The sequence below is a fragment of the Diadema antillarum genome, unplaced genomic scaffold, assembly GCF_040938485.1.
Source record: "Diadema antillarum isolate AM-2024a unplaced genomic scaffold, OU_Dant_1.0 seq00000767_RagTag, whole genome shotgun sequence".
In the NCBI taxonomy this organism is placed as follows: Eukaryota; Metazoa; Echinodermata; class Echinoidea; order Diadematoida; family Diadematidae; genus Diadema; species Diadema antillarum.
The window spans coordinates 509,621-527,353 of NW_027271657.1; the positions used below are offsets into that span (position 1 = coordinate 509,621).

General features: G+C 39.3%; 2 protein-coding genes across 2 annotated transcripts; one reads left to right on the top strand and one right to left on the bottom strand.

Moving 5' to 3' along the window:
- Positions 1-372: 372 nt before the first annotated feature.
- LOC139738765 (glycoprotein 3-alpha-L-fucosyltransferase A-like) lies at positions 373-1,629 on the bottom strand. Its single transcript, XM_071649406.1, has one exon. The coding sequence runs from the start codon at positions 1,522-1,524 to the stop codon at positions 466-468; it is 1,059 nt and encodes a 352-aa protein (XP_071505507.1). The 5' UTR covers positions 1,525-1,629; the 3' UTR covers positions 373-465.
- Positions 1,630-10,118: 8,489 nt separating this feature from the next.
- LOC139738752 (3-galactosyl-N-acetylglucosaminide 4-alpha-L-fucosyltransferase FUT3-like) lies at positions 10,119-14,129 on the top strand. The gene is made up of 2 exons (XM_071649394.1): positions 10,119-10,190; positions 12,870-14,129. Exons 1-2 carry the CDS (start codon positions 10,119-10,121, stop codon positions 14,127-14,129), a joined length of 1,332 nt encoding a protein of 443 aa, XP_071505495.1.
- The last annotated feature ends 3,604 nt before the right edge of the window (positions 14,130-17,733 follow it).

The following is a 17,733-nucleotide window of genomic DNA, read 5'->3' on the forward strand; positions in this document are numbered from 1 at the left end:
GTCGGACTTTTGACGTGCATCCAATGAAACACCATGTCCAAGGATAACACGTAATGCACTGGGTAGGAATCGAACTGTAAACTCTGTGTGAGGATCTCTAGAGCTCTCCACAAAGACCTTGTACACGTTAGGTTCCTCTTTGAACATTTAGGCCTTCTGAGATATTTTCACTTGTTAAGTTGGCCACTTCTTGTTTTACGTTTCAGAGCCAACGCTGGTTTGGGCTCTTCTGTAAACGATACCTACTTTAATCCAAGGGTACCTGAGAAAAGTTTGAGGATACCAACGCATTGAATTGCAGGTATTGGAGGTCTTGCAGACGTTCAGTTTTTCATCGGAGTTACTCATGAGACAGTTATTAAGGATGTTCGAATGCATATTGGAAATGATCTCTGGAAGTACTACGCATACTAGCTTCTTTCTACTTTATTAGCATGTTTCCTTCAAATACAGGCCCATTTACATCTACTTCCAGGGTTTCCATTCGCTCAGCCGTTGGATTTCAGTAAAATTGTGTCTTTTGTAGATCTTGATATCGTGCCTGCAAGAGTTAAACCACTCCGAGTCCTTCAGCTGCGTTCTGTGATTTGGAACAGAGTCCAAGTAAGGTAACACGTCACAAAAGTAATGCGTCTGCAGCTTGGGGTATTTTTGGAAGACTGTTCCATCTTCCCGCCATCGGAAGTAGCTGTTGTACAGCTTGGCGTCGCCTGCCACGCGCAGGATGTATCGAGCCAGCTCCTCTACCGAGGAAAAGTCACTAACATGAATGTACGAGTTTGGTGGAGCATACTTCTCATAGTCAGCCTTTCGTGGACCGTACACGATAGGGATGACATCGTTTTCGAGAGCCGACGCCCAGATCTTTTCTGTCAAGTAATCGTCACATTCTGAGTTCTCGATTGAGAGGTAAAACTTGTACTTTCTCAACATTTTAATACACTTTTCAGATAGGCGCGGGAGGCAGGTGAGGTTTCCGCAACGACCATACGTGTCGACAGTTATAAATCGTTGAAGCTCGGTTATGAACTCATTTCGAGGCCAAAAAACCTCTTTGCAATTGCTGGCCATCCACGCAACAAGCTCTGTTTTTCCTTCCAGCCAGTTCCTATTCACCATGCTAGTATTTTTGTGTTCGTATGGTTGGAAATACGCGTATGGGATGCTGATGTTGGAATATGAACCGTAAGTCATGTCTATATGATACTTCATGATACCAAGTCGGGAGTTCCATTTATGCATACGTAGCGCGTTCTCCATGCTGTAAAATACCACCAGCTGGTCGTTTGGTGGTGTGTAGCCAAGAACCTTTTGAAAAGAATGAACCATGGTGAAAGGAGACAGACCAAACAAGATTCCATCCATGGTCCTAGCTTCCTGCAAGTCTGTTCCAAGGTTTATCTCTAATTGCTGATCATGGTTAGGACAGCGCACCATACAGGGCTTGGTATCTGGCTCGCCTTCTTTCACCCGTACGCACAAAACCAAGTCCTGGAGTTCGTGCCAAGTCAATATTGCTCTCATTTCGCAGTAAATGTATAAACGACGCTTAACATTTTTAGGCAGATGAGATTTTCGAGACACTTTGCTTGATTGGCGTTTTCCAAGATGTGTTCTCGTTTCATCGCCGTTTTGTGTATCACGTAACTCTGGCTCCTGGTTAGTTCGAACGTTGTCTCTGCTGGCGCCATTTTTGTGATGCCCCGTGCCCGGTACTGCGATGTAAGTAAAGGTCAAGAAGCTACAGATGCAGACAAGAATTATAGCTGTGGCCTTGAGATGGAGGAGACTCACTCGCCGGCACTGCAGAAATCAGAACAATGACAATCATAATCTAACGATTACATATCATCAACAAAATGTTTGTTTGCTGATTCTGAACTGATAATCAAAAAGAATCATGCTAAATATGAAAAGAAAGGAAAGATATATACGTCTATGTATACTTCTACGTTTCGGTATGTTTTTCGTATTGAATATAATAAATGTAATGTTTGATTACGTTATGTTGTCTTAAAACGTAAAATATTACATGTTATCTTTATATTTTGACACTTATGTCACCTTTATGTCATTTTATAGTATGTTGTCGATGGTAGGCCCTACTTTGTTTTGTCTTAATAAATGTACCACAGTATGTCGGTGTATGCTCAAACAGGACCCTCGAAAAACAATCAATTAAACATGAAACGGCTCTGCAAGCCTTGCCATATTGAAGGTGTTCTGGATAAAAATCGAAAATCGAAATAAAGACAATTAACGATCGAATAAAAAGACTTAAATTATCTTGTAAATTATTGAAAAGCATGTTTGAAAATTTTAGTTTCAATATACATCATGTAGTTCTGAAAGTTTTTATTCATATGTCCGATACTCAACCACCAACAGTAATATTATTTGACATTCACATGACTTGATCATGATTATGAATGCTTGGGTTCTTGTCCGCAAAATGTAAAAAATGTTTAAAAAAAGGTTTACCAGTAATCTTTTACACGTTCTGCTGGCTCCCATCGTGTCTGGCTGTCTAGACTCTCCGTTCATCAGGTCACGTTAGGAATACAGGAACGGTCTCCCGTCAGAATAACGTCAATATCTGAAAACCAAAATAACAAAAGATCAGGATATTTCAAATGAAAACAAAACATATTGATTCTATATCCAAAATAATCAATGAGTAAGATAAAAACACAACAAATTATATTGCTCAAATCCCCTGTTATTTTCATGGACTCTTGTCGGAGAAGATGACTGCATGAGTGAAGATCCTCGGAAGAGTTTTCATTTAGTGCTGTATATGCCGTCAAAGCATTTTCACTTCAAGCAATACTTTAAGATAGTAACTGTCACTGAGTCTGTGGAACCGTACTTGAGAGTAGATTATGCCACGGTTAGTGTTTATTGATTCAAACTTAGACATCAACTACAGTGGCTGGAAGGAACGTTCTTCAATACGTCTGTATCTCAATTTTATATTTTGGCTATTTATTTTCCCACCACAGTGCATTTCATTATCGCCTTGATAATTCGTAAAGGATACAAATAATCAAATCTTCCATTATGGTACCCACAACAAAACGACAGGTCATTACACTGCATAATATCACATTGCATTACATCTTGAGTAACCATACTCTCCTTTAGAAACCTTTAATCGTGGAACTTAATGTTTGCATGGGTGAAGTGTATACATAATAGACCGGTGAATACATACGCCGTTAATCATCCGATTCACAGGTCGTATTGCGATCATGCTAAGAAATACACATGTTCTATTTGAAGGGTTCCCTTCATACCCCGACACGATTATGAATACCTCGGTCTACGGATCTGAGAAAAAGCAGTATGCATCCGTACTAGGTCTGATATACTACTCACGGCGCCCTGCATCTTGAAACGCCTCGCCTTCTTCCGCATTTTACACTTCAGGGAGCAATCTGTACAGCAGCGCTAAAGGCCTCGTGTAGAAAACACTTCCACTGCCTATAGTGAACAATTCATTGTTGCATAGCAGACATAGGCCTATATGTCGGCCATTCTATAGAAGTCTTACGAATACATGCCCGAACACATGCAGCGCCTGTTAGCTGTACAGGCATTATTTCTCCGGTTCGTTGAAAGGTGATTTGGGGAAACAAACAAGTGGTACACCAGTATTTGCCCTTTGTTATGCGCTAAGCCAGAGTAAGGACGGTCTGCTAATTACGTAACGATAGGCTGCTGTCTTCTTGTCACTTGATGATCACGTTTACCAGGCTTCTTGAAGGAGTTGTAAGGCCCCTTTCTCAACCTGCCTACGGTTGTCATTTATGAATGGGCACACGACTTTTTTTCTCCATTCAATCAAGGGATATCAGCCCTACGGGGAAAAAGCAAACAAGAGTCAACAATACGCCTTACTTAAAATATCTGGTGAGTTAAGAGATGGGACTCAAGGAAAAGATTGACGGTAGGAAGGCGTCCGTAGAAACAGGTGCCCACATTCTTTCATTTTAAAGTTAGAAAGGCTGCGACATGACACGATCTACGTAGCCTATTGGTTGTTCCAAGACTAGTGCGTCCAGTATTTCTAGACATGGGAAATGAATCAAAGGTAAGATAACAATACTTGGCTTTAAATCTCAGCTTACGTTCACTTCTAGAAGAGCTTATTATGTACTGTCAGTTATTCTTCAACAGCTCTGTTTGACTGTGATTTTACGCTGGCTATACTTCCCCGGGACTGCTGCAGTGTTTATGTACAGTGTGTAGCTTTGTCTCAGCCTGGATGTGACGGAATAATTGATTATTGATTTACTTTGACCTTCCATGTTGTTGTTTTTTAAGTGCAAGAAAAAAAAGAACTCACCTTAGAAGTGAATTAGTTAGAAGTGAACTAGACTAAAGCTATTGGTTGCTGTCGAGTATAAAATGTGCGTTTTCGATCACAAACTTGGACATCGTCATACGCACGCTAGCTAGAAGACAACATTGGTTTTCTAAGAGTAGTCATTATTCGATTAATTATCTTATTTGGGTTCGGGAAAAAGGTCTGTAAAGCTTAGAACAAGCACTACTAGCATTACATGTTTTCAACATAATAAGTGTTATCTAAAGTGCTATTCTTTAAAGTGACGACAACGGTCACTCTTTGTAGAGACAAAGGAATAGGCTTATACTATGAAGTTCAATTCTACGCGACATTTGAACTTTCATAGAGTAAATATCAGAAAAAAAAAGATGTAGAAGTTTGATCAAAATCGGGCTGAGGATATGAAAATTAACAAATGTTAAAATTGCATGTGTTTTCACCGACAGGCAATGGAATATAGTGATATTGCTTACAAATCAATTCTGCCACTTTGCAAATTTCCTTAGATGATGCCATCACCTTCTATCGCTCCCGTCGGTTTGTGCAAAATGACATCATAAAATCATGCTTTTGATCAATGATATAACAACCCTTTCCGTCAAAAGTGATGATTTATGCAGCTACACTTGTAAGATAATACAGCACAGCGGATTATTATTGCTACGTAAACAGATATTCCGATTTACCAAAATAAAATCTCTATCCCAAGGCGCGATGGCGCACGTTATTTAGATGTTGCTTGATAATTTTCTAAGATATCGAGGATAGAGGGTTTTTACATTCAATAATCCACATAACTACATCGTCCTTACAACGCATTTAAAATAAACGTGTAACTATTGCATCCAACGTTTCAATCTAGGCGTAAATAAACAACTGAATGATACGCCCCTCAAAAATCAAAATGATAATAATGATGATAATGATGATAATAATAACAACGACGACGGCAACAATAAAGAGTGTCATGACTGAAATAGTATCCCTGCGTGTATTCGTTTCTTGAAAAAATGGATTATCAACCACATGCTATGAATATAATCACAAACATATAGATGACCAATGCCAGCATCAAAAGTGGTATAAGAATGTCAGTAACATGAGTATTTTGAGTATTTGTTTCCATTAGGATCGATTACTAGTAATAGGCCCTATCTATCTGTACTTCGTTCTTATCATTCGTATACTCTGGTACACCTGATAAATGGTACAGCATGCATACAGCATGGTGCTTGATATTTATCCCGCTTCCCACAAACGCATTGGATGGTGAGACCATGGTTTCCAACGTCACAAGTGGCGGGTAAACATTCAGTTGAGAAAAGCTATGACACTTGACTCCGATTGCAGGACAATGGAACAGTGATTGTAGAAAAGATAAAGGCCCACATAAAGAAAGTAAGGGGACGAGAGTGGAAGGGCTGGGCAAGAAAGATATTAGGAAAGATGGGAAAGGGAGTTCAACCAAGAAGACAAACAATGGATGCAATTCAACAAGAATGGCCTGCAAATAGAGACGGCATTATAATAGCTGTTGACAGACGGATTTAACAGATATGATGAGACACGATAAAACAAAGAGACTGCCTAGAGGAAGAACGTCTTTAGACTGTGTGGTTATTGTTTCTGTTTCCCGCTTGCAGCAGAGATTAACTTGTAGAAAAGAGAAGGATAGTACAGTATCGACCGTCTCTGTTATGTCTGTTAGCCAGTGGACAAGGCTGCACATTTGAGTTGAGTTGTGAGGTATACAAGTGTGATCGTGACATACAAAGTAGTTCTGGACTCGATCATAAATTATCGCAATCACTAGTTGTCGGCCATAATTATGTAGTATTAACTAGGCCAAATTTGAAAGGAACAGTTGACTGCAATGCTCAAATGCATGAATCACATCAATGTTGCAACTATTGCAAGATTTGTGGTTAATCGTAATACGATTATTCTAATGTAAAGGGTCATGACGTCATATGCATTGGAATCGATGTGTCAGCACTGAAAATGAATAGTCAGTATAATTATGACATGATTGTGCGCAAAGAGGTGAAGTGGGTTTTATATTTGGATCAATCATACATAAAACCCACTACTCATACATTTCATTGTAATGATGCGATAAAAAAAAAATAAACAGCAACACACAAACAAATCGTGCACATTATTCTAGTAGCATTTTTAAAAATCAAATATCAGATCTATGTGATAATACAGAATAATGAAGAAACGTGAGTTATTATGAGCTTAGAGAACAATGTGTAAACTCGCTGGGTTTTTTTTTTTTCCTCTGGAGTACCAATATACGATAGATGATTATATGCCATCTGCTCTCATCTCCTCAATTTTAGCCCTCACCATTTAAATGCAAGATTCAAACGATCGAACTTTCTGTTGTGCAGTAAAGGAAAACTTAAACCCTTTTAACTGTTCAACAGAAGGTTTAAGTCCTTTCTCCCTGGACAAGGGTTAGTGTCAGTCTTCTAGGAAAATGGGTTTAAGTCCAGAAGTGCATTTTATTTTGTGTTGTTTCTTTGTTTGTTTGTTTTTGCATATTCATTGGGCAATGAAAAATGAGGGTCCATCGGAATTGCCTTATAGCGCTGATATCAACACGTTTTGAGCACTTTCATAATAATTTAGCAACACGCTATATCTGCTGTTACAAATAGCCAAGAAAGAGAGTTGTCACGTTGCAAGTATTCGTGGTTTAGCTAGCTGTAGGCCTAAATGACCGTATCCGGGCAATTACCCCCAGAGGGCAATTACCCCCCGACTAAATACTGGTTAGTGGTAAGCTTATAGAGTAAAGACTAAGGTTAGGGTTAGGGTTAGGGTTAGGAGTATGAGTTAGGGATAGGATTAGGTTCAGGATTAGGATTAGGATTAGGGCCAGGGGAAGGGTGCAGGGTAATTGCCCAGGGGCTAATTGCCCTAGACCCCTAAATGACATATTTGTTTTTGTGAAAACATTCAAATGACAACGCTTCGTGACGCTCTGTTAAATGCCATTGGAATCCCCGGCTACAGTGCAAAGAGTAGACTCGTCCTTCTCCGAAACAACCTTGTTCAGCAGAAGGCATGGTCTTTACTTTGCTATACAGTGTGTAATAATGTATCATCACAATCATACTGACTTTTGTATATGCAGAGGTGTGGTTTTGAAAATCAGTGGGCCTCCATTGACCGGACCTGTATTATCACTGTATAACTTTCTTAAAGGGGAAGGCTAGTAACTGATCAGTGGGAATCAGTGGAAATGCTGGGAGATGATTGTTCCAATCCTTATGGGATTCATTCAAGAGTTCATTGTATATCTATTGTTGTGTGAAAATGATTTGCTTCAGAATGGTCTCATATTCAAGTAATGTGCAGTTTAGTGCTTCCAGGTTAGCGTCCCTGGTCAGTGACGGAGCATTAATCTGCACATTACTTGAATATGAGACCGTTCTGAAGCAAATCATTTTCACACAACAATAGATATACAATGAACTCTTGAATGAATCCCATAAGGATTGGAACAATTATCTCCCAGCATTTCCACTGATTCCCACTGATCAGTTACTAGCCTTCCCCTTTAAGGCAAGATATGAAGTTTTATTTGATTATTATAGGTTGCCACTGCAGTAATGGGATTGATAGCTATGTCGCTATGTGTACTGCTTGTAGAATATCGTTTTCAATGTGACTTATCATGGAGACGTTTTATAACTATTATGGCAATCATTTTCGTCTTGCCTCTTTAAAGAAGGTTTGAAGTAACAGACTGATCCATAACATGTCGACGCAATCTGGAATAATGGACATTATACAAGACTGACAAAACAGAAATAGATCAAGGAATTAAAAAAAAGATGCGTTTCCGTAAACGGTAGTAAGGTTGCTTGACGAAACCATGGCACAATAATGATATCAATAATTATTGTATGACATAATGTCTTACGATATGCAGAGAGTGAGGGAATATCAAAAAGAGGGACGATTTCTTCGACAGAATTCATTACTAGTATTCAATTGTTGACCTTACGAGCTCGCATTCAAAACGGCCGAATTATAACTTGGCATTTTACCAATGCCAAATAACTCTTTCCTGAGACTGCTCTTTATACGACACGGTCGTAAAACTCACGTATTGTGTTGCTCATTTACGCCTTAAAGCAGTCCAGGCACTAACTTCGATCAAGGAGCTTCAAAACAGCTCCTTGCTTCGATGAAACCTACTCAAGAAATGTGAACAATAAACGAAGGTCAAAACAGATTCTTCATACTCACAATAGGATAATGGAGTTGTTGATCGCAGAAGGACATCGCATAAAATGGGTGTCTTAATAGCTTCAGGTTGAGGAAAGAGTTTAGGAAGACTCGATCATAAACGCAGCACACTATAAGACGGTTATCCCCACTTCTTTCTAGGTGTGGAATAGGTATGTGCGCTAGCAGCCGTGCATGAATTTGCCCAACCTCTCGATCCAAGCAACCACTTCTACGAACTGAAATGTCGACTTTGGTCAACAAGTTATGTTTGCCCAAAGGCAGGTTGGGTTTCATAGGGGCCAACAGACCGACAGGTTATCCAGTACAGGTATCATTATTTCTTCATGCCTTGGTTCACAGCGGCAATATTAAGAAGGTTGTATACCTGTCGATGGGGCATCGATGTTACGAATGCTTTCTACTTTCTGCGTGGTCGTTCATCAAATCATTAACATGAATAAATGAATCACGATAACTGATGCATTTTCTGTAACAAATGCGAGACACTGATTAAGAAGTTCATAATAATTTCCTGAGTGTCTCATGCGGATGACTGTGTACACGTTATGTGGCTGCATATTAGGTGGTATCAATTCACACACACACACACACATAACTGAATGTTCGATCATCATGATCATATTGCATGAAGGAGTTTCTTCTTTCCCCCGATCTCCATAATTGACCAGTTTAGTGTTATGCACTTGTTGTGGCGTATCTCTGAACCTTTGGACGTTAATCGTAATGTCAATGTGGCCACAATGTTTCACAGAGAAATCAAACTTTGATCCCATCTTATTTGCATGCCACTCTCTTGACGAGCAATTACGTTAATTGCATTACAAATACATTTAGCTCAGTCCTTATTTTCGTGTGGGTTTTGACCCAAATTTGCAGCGCAACCATGAAGTGTGACTTCAGAGTGGAAAATGTGTGATTGGAATTATAGCCTGCATTGAAGATCTGTGAAAAAGATCTGCAAAATTTAAAAGGAACCACAAAACAAATTACAGCAATGTATCTTTTATCGTGTAGGGATCATCAGGTAAACATCAAATCAGAATGCATCTTAGTAAAGAAACACTGTATACGCCATGTTCTTATATTGCTGTCTTAAAGGCCTACGGTGGCATTCAATATAATTAATGTTTCCAAATTACAACTAACTAAACATTGTAGTATAATTCATACTTACACGTATGTGTATGTTTGTTAGTGTATGTATACGTTTGCGTTTGAGTGCGTGTGTTTAATATACGTGATTTTCAATACGATTTGTCCATATAGCGAGCCTGGTGTGCATGATTTGATACCGATAATGGACAAAACCTGCAATTGTATCTGAATTATTTGATGAAAAATATTGATGGCATTAATGCTTCTAACTTTTATTTTATGACGTCTATGATCACAGATCCTGATGTTGGTAGACACTCAAAATGTTCCCAATGAAAAGCCGCGAACCGATTTCGGGGATTCCTGACATCCTGACCAAGTCTAATTTATCACCTGCATCATGATGACAAGCGCCACCAAGAGTGCGAGATGGGAATCTTTTCTGGAGGCGCTCAGACGGGCAATGCAGCTATTGGTCAGTTGTGTGACGGTAAACATCCATCTGTCTCCTTTTAACTCAATCCGGAAAGTGGGAGACTCAGGGAGAGAGCGACCAACTTTCCTATTTCACTTCTAACACGTCTACATCTACTTAAGAGAAAAAATGTCTAATGAGTTAATCAAACCATTATGTTTGGGTATATATAAAGCAAGGCAATATATTGATAGGAGCAATGGTGACTGTGAAAGAGGCATAAAGAGATATATTTTGCTTTACTATATACAGTGTAATACTGGAACTAACCAGAGAGATGGGAAGATCTCTTCCCACCTCTCTGAACTAACACACGTGAACGCTTTCCATGTCATTCCTAAAATCATCCTACGATACATCAAGTATACGAATTTAACAATCCGTGTTCAGATAAGACACTAGTTTTCAAAACAGATCGAATATGATACTCTTTCAGAGAGAGGTATAGTTCAATTTCCCTTTTGATTTAAAACAACAACAACAAACAAACAAACAAACAAACTAACTCCCTGCCTCACTCCAAAGGCTGTTATCATGCTAATCTGCAGAGACATTCAGCTCCGTCTCTTGTCTGTGACGTCACTAACACTTGCATTTCCTAATTTTGTGTGCTTATGGTAACATTACTTTTACCTTAATGAAAACACGAAGATATCATTAAAATCATTGAACTATCACCTTGTATTTTCTGAGAAAATAAATAAACAAACAAACAAACAAACAAGAAGTTGACTGATTGCCGCTATATTGCTATAGTTTGACTTTTTATTAAACACAACGAATAATGATTTCTGCGTAAGTTACGCCATGGTCATGTTGTCAGCTATTCAATGTCATTACAGAATGGTGGTAAGCTAAATTACTTATTGGTAAATAATATGTCGTAAATGTTTTTATGCCTCCGCCACGAAGTGTCGCCGGAGGCATTATGTTTTCGGGTTGTCCGTCCTTCCGTCCGTCCGTCCGTCCGTCCGTAATCAATCTTGTGGGCAGGGTAACTAAAAAACCGTTTGAGGTATCCTAATGAAACATGGCATGTATGTGTATGAGTAGGAAAAGTTGTGCCTATCAACTTAAAGGTGCACATGATCAAGATCAAAGGTCGACGGGTCAAGGTCAATTGCTCAAAATTTCACTATTTCCCCCATATCTATGTAATGCCGGAGGTATTTTCTTGAAACTTAGTGTATACATGTATTACCCAATAATTCTCTAGAGAGAGTTTCGAGCTATGAGGTCAAAGGTCAGAGGTCAAAGGTCAAGTGAATATGTTAAAATTTCACTTTTTTCTCCATATATATTGGAAGTGGTTCACGGTGTCTTCATGGAACTTGGTACATAATTATACATGTACTGACTGGCACAGATTATCTTGGGAATTTTGGGGTCACCGGGTGAAGGGTCAAAGGTTAAGGTCAACTCCTCAAAATTTCACTATTTCCCTCATATCCATGCAATGCCTGCAAGTTTTTTCTGAAACTTAGTGTATACACATATTACCCAATAGAGATTTGCTTGGAAAGGTTTTCGCCAAAAGGTTAAAGGTCAAGTGAACATGCTAAATTTCATTTTCTTCCTCCATATCTCGAAAATCGCTCAAGGTATCATTATCATTATGAAGCTTTGTACATATGTATGCATGTACTGCCTGACAGTGATTCTCATGGGAATTTAGGGTTATAAGGGTGAAAAGTCAAGGGTCAAATGCAATGTTAAAATGCTAAAATTTTACTATGTAATACTGAAATTACACTTTTTCTCCATACCTTGGAAATAAATCAATTCATAAAGGATCAAAAGTCAAGTAAAATTCTTCAAAACCCCAATACCTGCTCTTTTTGATAGACAATAGCCAGTCATCAAATTAAACCTGGTTCAAGGAAAGTGAACAATCAACACATTTGGGACAAACATGTCATTTTAATATTTTCCCAGTTATGTCAAACTGCCATCACGCATTGTCAAGTCATTCTATACGTAGACCTAGTGGAGAACCATGCATTATGGCGGAGGCATTCCAGTCGCCACAGCGACATTTCTAGTTGTGTTTCTATTTTACGACTTCTGATTCAATAAGGATGCGTGGCACGGCTAATGTGGAGACAAAGCATGAAAGAACTGTACATAGAGTGGTTACATGATATCACTGCTTATGGTGAAAGTGCATTATTTAGGTGATGGGGGAAAGGGTTGACTACGTGACAAAATGATGCTTGTCGGAGAAAAATCTAAGGACGTGAATTAGTAAATGGGGTAGAGAATGGACTGTCAGTAGACCACGAGAAATGTTAAGAATGATGGCCACAAGACAGTGCAAGAAGTAGAGGTATTAATAGGTTATTGGCCGGGCATAAACTTTCAATCTGGGCATAGATTCCCTGCAATTATAATCACACGTGGTGTTCTGAAAACACAAGAAATTCCTTTGATTGATTTCCAGAAACTTTACTATAATCCATTGCGTGGAGTGCATCGATTTCATATTATTAAAAGTTCCGTCGAGAAAGATTTCGCCTCCAGTCTACCTGACAGACTAAGTAGGACCTACAGGACTGTTTTGAGCTTACATTTCGCTGTACTCATTACCTGAACGATAGATTACTATTCGATTGTATCACTTGTTATCCTGAACAGTTCTTAGCAATATGATAGACGCACTTTTCTGTTTCCTGCACACAGGCATGGGTGTCCAGGTCATGTCTTTATCCCTACGCCTTCTTCTTGGGAATCGTCACCGTCGTAGCCGTCTTCCAAGTCATCAACCTCATCGATCCACCCTACGTCATCAAGTTCCAAGGAGCCCTGGAAGACAGAGTGGCCTTGTCAGCTCCGGACGGATCACTTCCGGAGTGCGTCTATGACGTCCTCATCTTCGCTAAACCAATTTTGCTGAGTCGACAGTCTGAGTTTCTTAGTCTGACGTCACAATTGAAGAAAGTTGCTGGTCATAGACGTGATATCAAGGTTGAATGTGATGCGGAGCCAAAGCAAGTACAATGCTCTCTCCAAGTTAGTGTATCTGCCAATGAGACTGACCTCAAACACAGGGATGTAGTTATCTTTGGTCTGTCTCCTTCATCGTTGAGAGGAAGGATAGACGGTCTGAAATCAGATTCCCTACATAAACCCAACCAGCTCTGGGTTTTCATGTCGATGTTAGCACCACTTAAAGCCATAAAACTAAATCCCAAGCTTGGAAGCTTTCCCGTTCATCTCTCTTGGACATATATGTCTGCATCTGAGCTGACGACACCGTTTGGGTATTACATTCCAGATGAACCAATGGACACCAATGTGGTCATTCCAAATCATTCAGGAAAACGTAAAATAATGGCGTGGATGGGTAATAACTGTGGGACGGACACATATTGGCCTCGAGACGCATACTTGAACGAGCTCTCCAAACACATTCATATCGACCGATACGGCCCTTGTACCAATCTCACTTGTCTTCCCATGGATTCAGAACAATGTGGAATGCTAATGGGTCAGTACAAGTTTTTCATTGCCTTTGAAGACGCAGAATGCCAAGAGTACATCACGAACCAGTTCTGGCAAACTGCCCTCCTTCATTACACCATTCCTGTAGTATACGGCGCCAGAAAAGTCAGCTTCCTCAAATTCGCTCCACCAGGCTCCTACATACATGCTGCTGACTTTGCTTCACCCAAAGCGCTCGCCGATTACCTTAAGGTAGTTGCCAAGAATGACGGATTGTACCTCAAGTACTTTAAGTGGAGGAGCTTGGGATCAATCAAGAAGGCATATCCCCCCTTTCGAAGGGAGTCACTGTGCAGATTATTGCCTCACATCCGGGACGTTAAGGTTGGGAGGTTACAGAGAAAACCCTTGTCTGAAACCAAGTGGTATCAGAGTTGCCGCAAAGGACAAAATACTTCTCAAATATCATCATTGAAAACATGGGTCCCATGGAGATGATTAAAAACCAGAAAACAATTTGGCTGCACATTTTACGGCCACTTAATATCGTCAATAAAACACTTCAGAAGCAGTAACACGGTGATGAGAAAAAAAACCCACATTCTGACCAAAGTTCAGAGATAGAGCAGATTAGTGCTCCTCTCTTTATGTTGCTCATTGCTAATTCAGGAAATCATCAAAATATAATCCTCATTTTCTCGTCCTGGAAGCTACAATCCATATTCTACGAAAAATGCTTGTTATCAATGCTGAGGCTTAATCATAATCATTGTTGTTATCGCTGTCATTACCGTTATTGTTATGATTCCACCGCTGTCATTACTACATTGGAGGTGCGTTGGATCGATTGTTTTTATGTAAGATACAATGCAATCTGTATTGTAACGTGTGTCAAGAGCAAAATGTAACTGCCATGTCGAGGCATACGATATTATGCTCCTGGGTTTTTGAGAAATGGCTACCAGGTGCACTGGTCATAGTTATCTCCTGTTTAATCCGCTGCCTCTGAGCTCTCTGCTATAGACCCACATTGTGACATACAGTGTAGTGTGTTACTTGCAGGGCCGGCGGAATCGGGGGGGGGGGGGGGGGCGTAAGTGGCACTAGAAAGAAATACATGTAGATAGAATTATACCTTTGAAGTGAAGGCTTTGTTTTTACGCTGAATTCCTTTTTTTGTGTGACTGACACTATTGAAATGAGTATCTTGAGTGAAGTCTATATTATATAGTTGTTATCAAAGACAATGTATAGTAATAATATGATCTTTTTTTTTTCTTTATAGTGTATACAGGTATAGCTGTTGCCACTCATTGCTCATGGATATTCTATCTGACATTAATGCACCCTTCAATAATTTGTCATGCTTGTGTATAATTAAAGCAGGGTCTACCCATGATTCTCTGTTTAACTTGTTTCATCCTGGAGAATTTTGGATGATAATACAAATAAAATTTGCAATTTACATTCTGAGATGAAAATGTGTAGCTTGTAACTGTCGGTATAGAGGGAACTCATGGAATGTTTTATTCTGTGCACACATTTGAAATAAGTATGCTAGCATTAGATAGTATTCTAGCATTAAATGAGTATTTCAGATCCAGAGGTTAGAACATAATATTACACGTCCTACGATAATCATTCTGTTGCATCATGAGGATAAGTCAAAGTACTTTTAAGAGCAGATACAATTAACTTGTCAAGAAACCGCTAAGCTTTAATTCAAGATTGCCTTCAGTTTGGCACTTCGAAGACCTGGGCTCACTGTAATTACGTGGATGGGCAATAATCACAGTCATTCCCGCATGTGTTGGAAATGATCTGTCATTAACTAATTTTCGTTCGTTTAGCATTGCATCATAGAACACATAACTCCGTTTTGTCGATTGCTTTCATTAATGATTGTTCTCTCGTTTGGTATCGTTTGTCATATCATTGTTTACACAAAGTTTTATTCCACTGTGGCTCTACGTATCATGTCAAATCTAAATTCGAGATACCGACATGACCGAAGAGATTTTGACAAAATATCGACATGACCCTGGGCTCTGATGCATCTGTATTAAATGTTTTACACTTGCTTGATATGGAAATGTCTTTCTTTTTGATTACCGATGTTCCTTCATGTTAGCGTACCATGAGCTTGGTAGTAAACAGTTCATTTTGATATTATTCCCATCGTCATGGCTGCAAAATCTACAACATCAGTGTCCATATCATTATCATCTTTTGTTTGTTTATACTGTGTTTTCATGGACGATATAGAAACTGGTCACCTTCAAACATTTATAATAAGCGTGACGCAGTAGAGGTACCATACGATTTTATTTCTGCTCCATAGTCACCCGTATACTATTGATTATGAGCTGGAAAAGCGCAAACAGCAGTGAAGCCTTGCTCAAAATGATATTTTATATTAGTATTGCAATAATACATGTATAATATACAGGGGTCATCCCACTAGACCGACACCCACGAGTCATACAGCCCACGAGTTCGACATTGAAAACAGGTCCATGAGTCATACAGCTCACGAGTCATACAGCCCATGAGTTCGACACTAGGCAAATAAAGCCCATGAGTTTGACACTAGGTAAAAACAGCCCACGAGTTCGACACTAGGTAAAAACAGCCCACGAGTTCGACAGATACAACACGGCGCTTAATGTGTCGGTCTCGTGGGCCTTGTTAATTGGCTTAGTGTCGAACTCATGGGCTGTATGACTCGTGAGCTGTATAACTTATGGGCTATATGACTTGTGAGCTGTATGACTCGTGGGCTGTATGACTTGTGAGCTGTATGACTCGTGGGTGTCGGTCTCGTGACGTGAACCCTAGTGCTTGCTTACACTTTTACGCACAGAACGCGATCAATTTGCGCAAACCGAGTGCAATGAGGATAAAATGGACAATCAGGTTTAGTGGCAATGTGAATAAACAGATTGAATAAAGATACTTCATGGTGGTCTGCCGCTTCCTCTCCTTTCTCTTTCTCCTCCCTCCGACTGGTTCCCACTTTTTTGAGCAAACAACTTTTAGAGACAGTTGTAAACTTTCGTTGGGGCCCATGGTGTACATGTTTGTATGTGATGCATGAATGGAATGGGTGTATGCGCGTTTGATAATTTCAGTTTTCATGCGTTTGTTCGTTATTATTATTATTATCATTATCATATTTTTATACATATTTTTTTTTGTGAGTGGGGGTTCGGTTGAAATCCGATTGGTTAAGCGTGACTATTATAAAAGTCGTGACTATATAGCAGATTTCATATTAATTGATGCATTTTTATAGTATCGACCTTTTAAAACTATAGTTGGCGAGCCATGCAATGTTTCACATGGGTATTACGTCACAGCTCATGGATCCCGCGTGAGGAGGAGGGGCGTGATTTTAAAGTGCGAGCTCTCTTGGAAGATGCAGATTCTGTGATTAAAAGGAAAAACAAAATCAGGAGAGTAATGGTGAAATAAACTAAAGCAGAGCTAATGTGGAAACTTGAATACACTAATGTTATTATAGCTTACACTCCACACACTAGTTTATAGCCAAGAAGTCAATAGACAACGAATTTAATTGCCACCTGATAGCAGATACGTATTACGTGCCGCACATCAAGGGTACAAGCTTGATTTACTTACTGACGTTTTATGACCATCACCTTCACAAAAATGTGTCGGATTCTTATGAGCGGTTGTCTATACTATACTTCCCGATATTCTACTTTTATCAGCAATAGAAGAAAACAATTTTCTTGAGATTGTATTTTTGGTTTGGAAGGATGAAACTATTTGAAATAATGTAAACGGACATTTCACAGTATAATATGTGACTGTATTATTATCACATCAGTCAATAAACCGCTCGGGTAAACAATGCTTCCAAATTTAGGACTCTGCCTCAATGTACCTATAACGAACTCATGTTATTATTCTAATCGTTAACAGTAAGTGTTTGTTTTTCGATTGATCACTATATTTGAGTCTGAGTGTTTCTATAAATACATCTTTGCGATTAACCATTATCATCTATCAGACCAGATCGAAACTTGAAAAAGAAAACTATTTGTGTGTGTATGTGTGTGTGTGTGGGGGGGGGGGG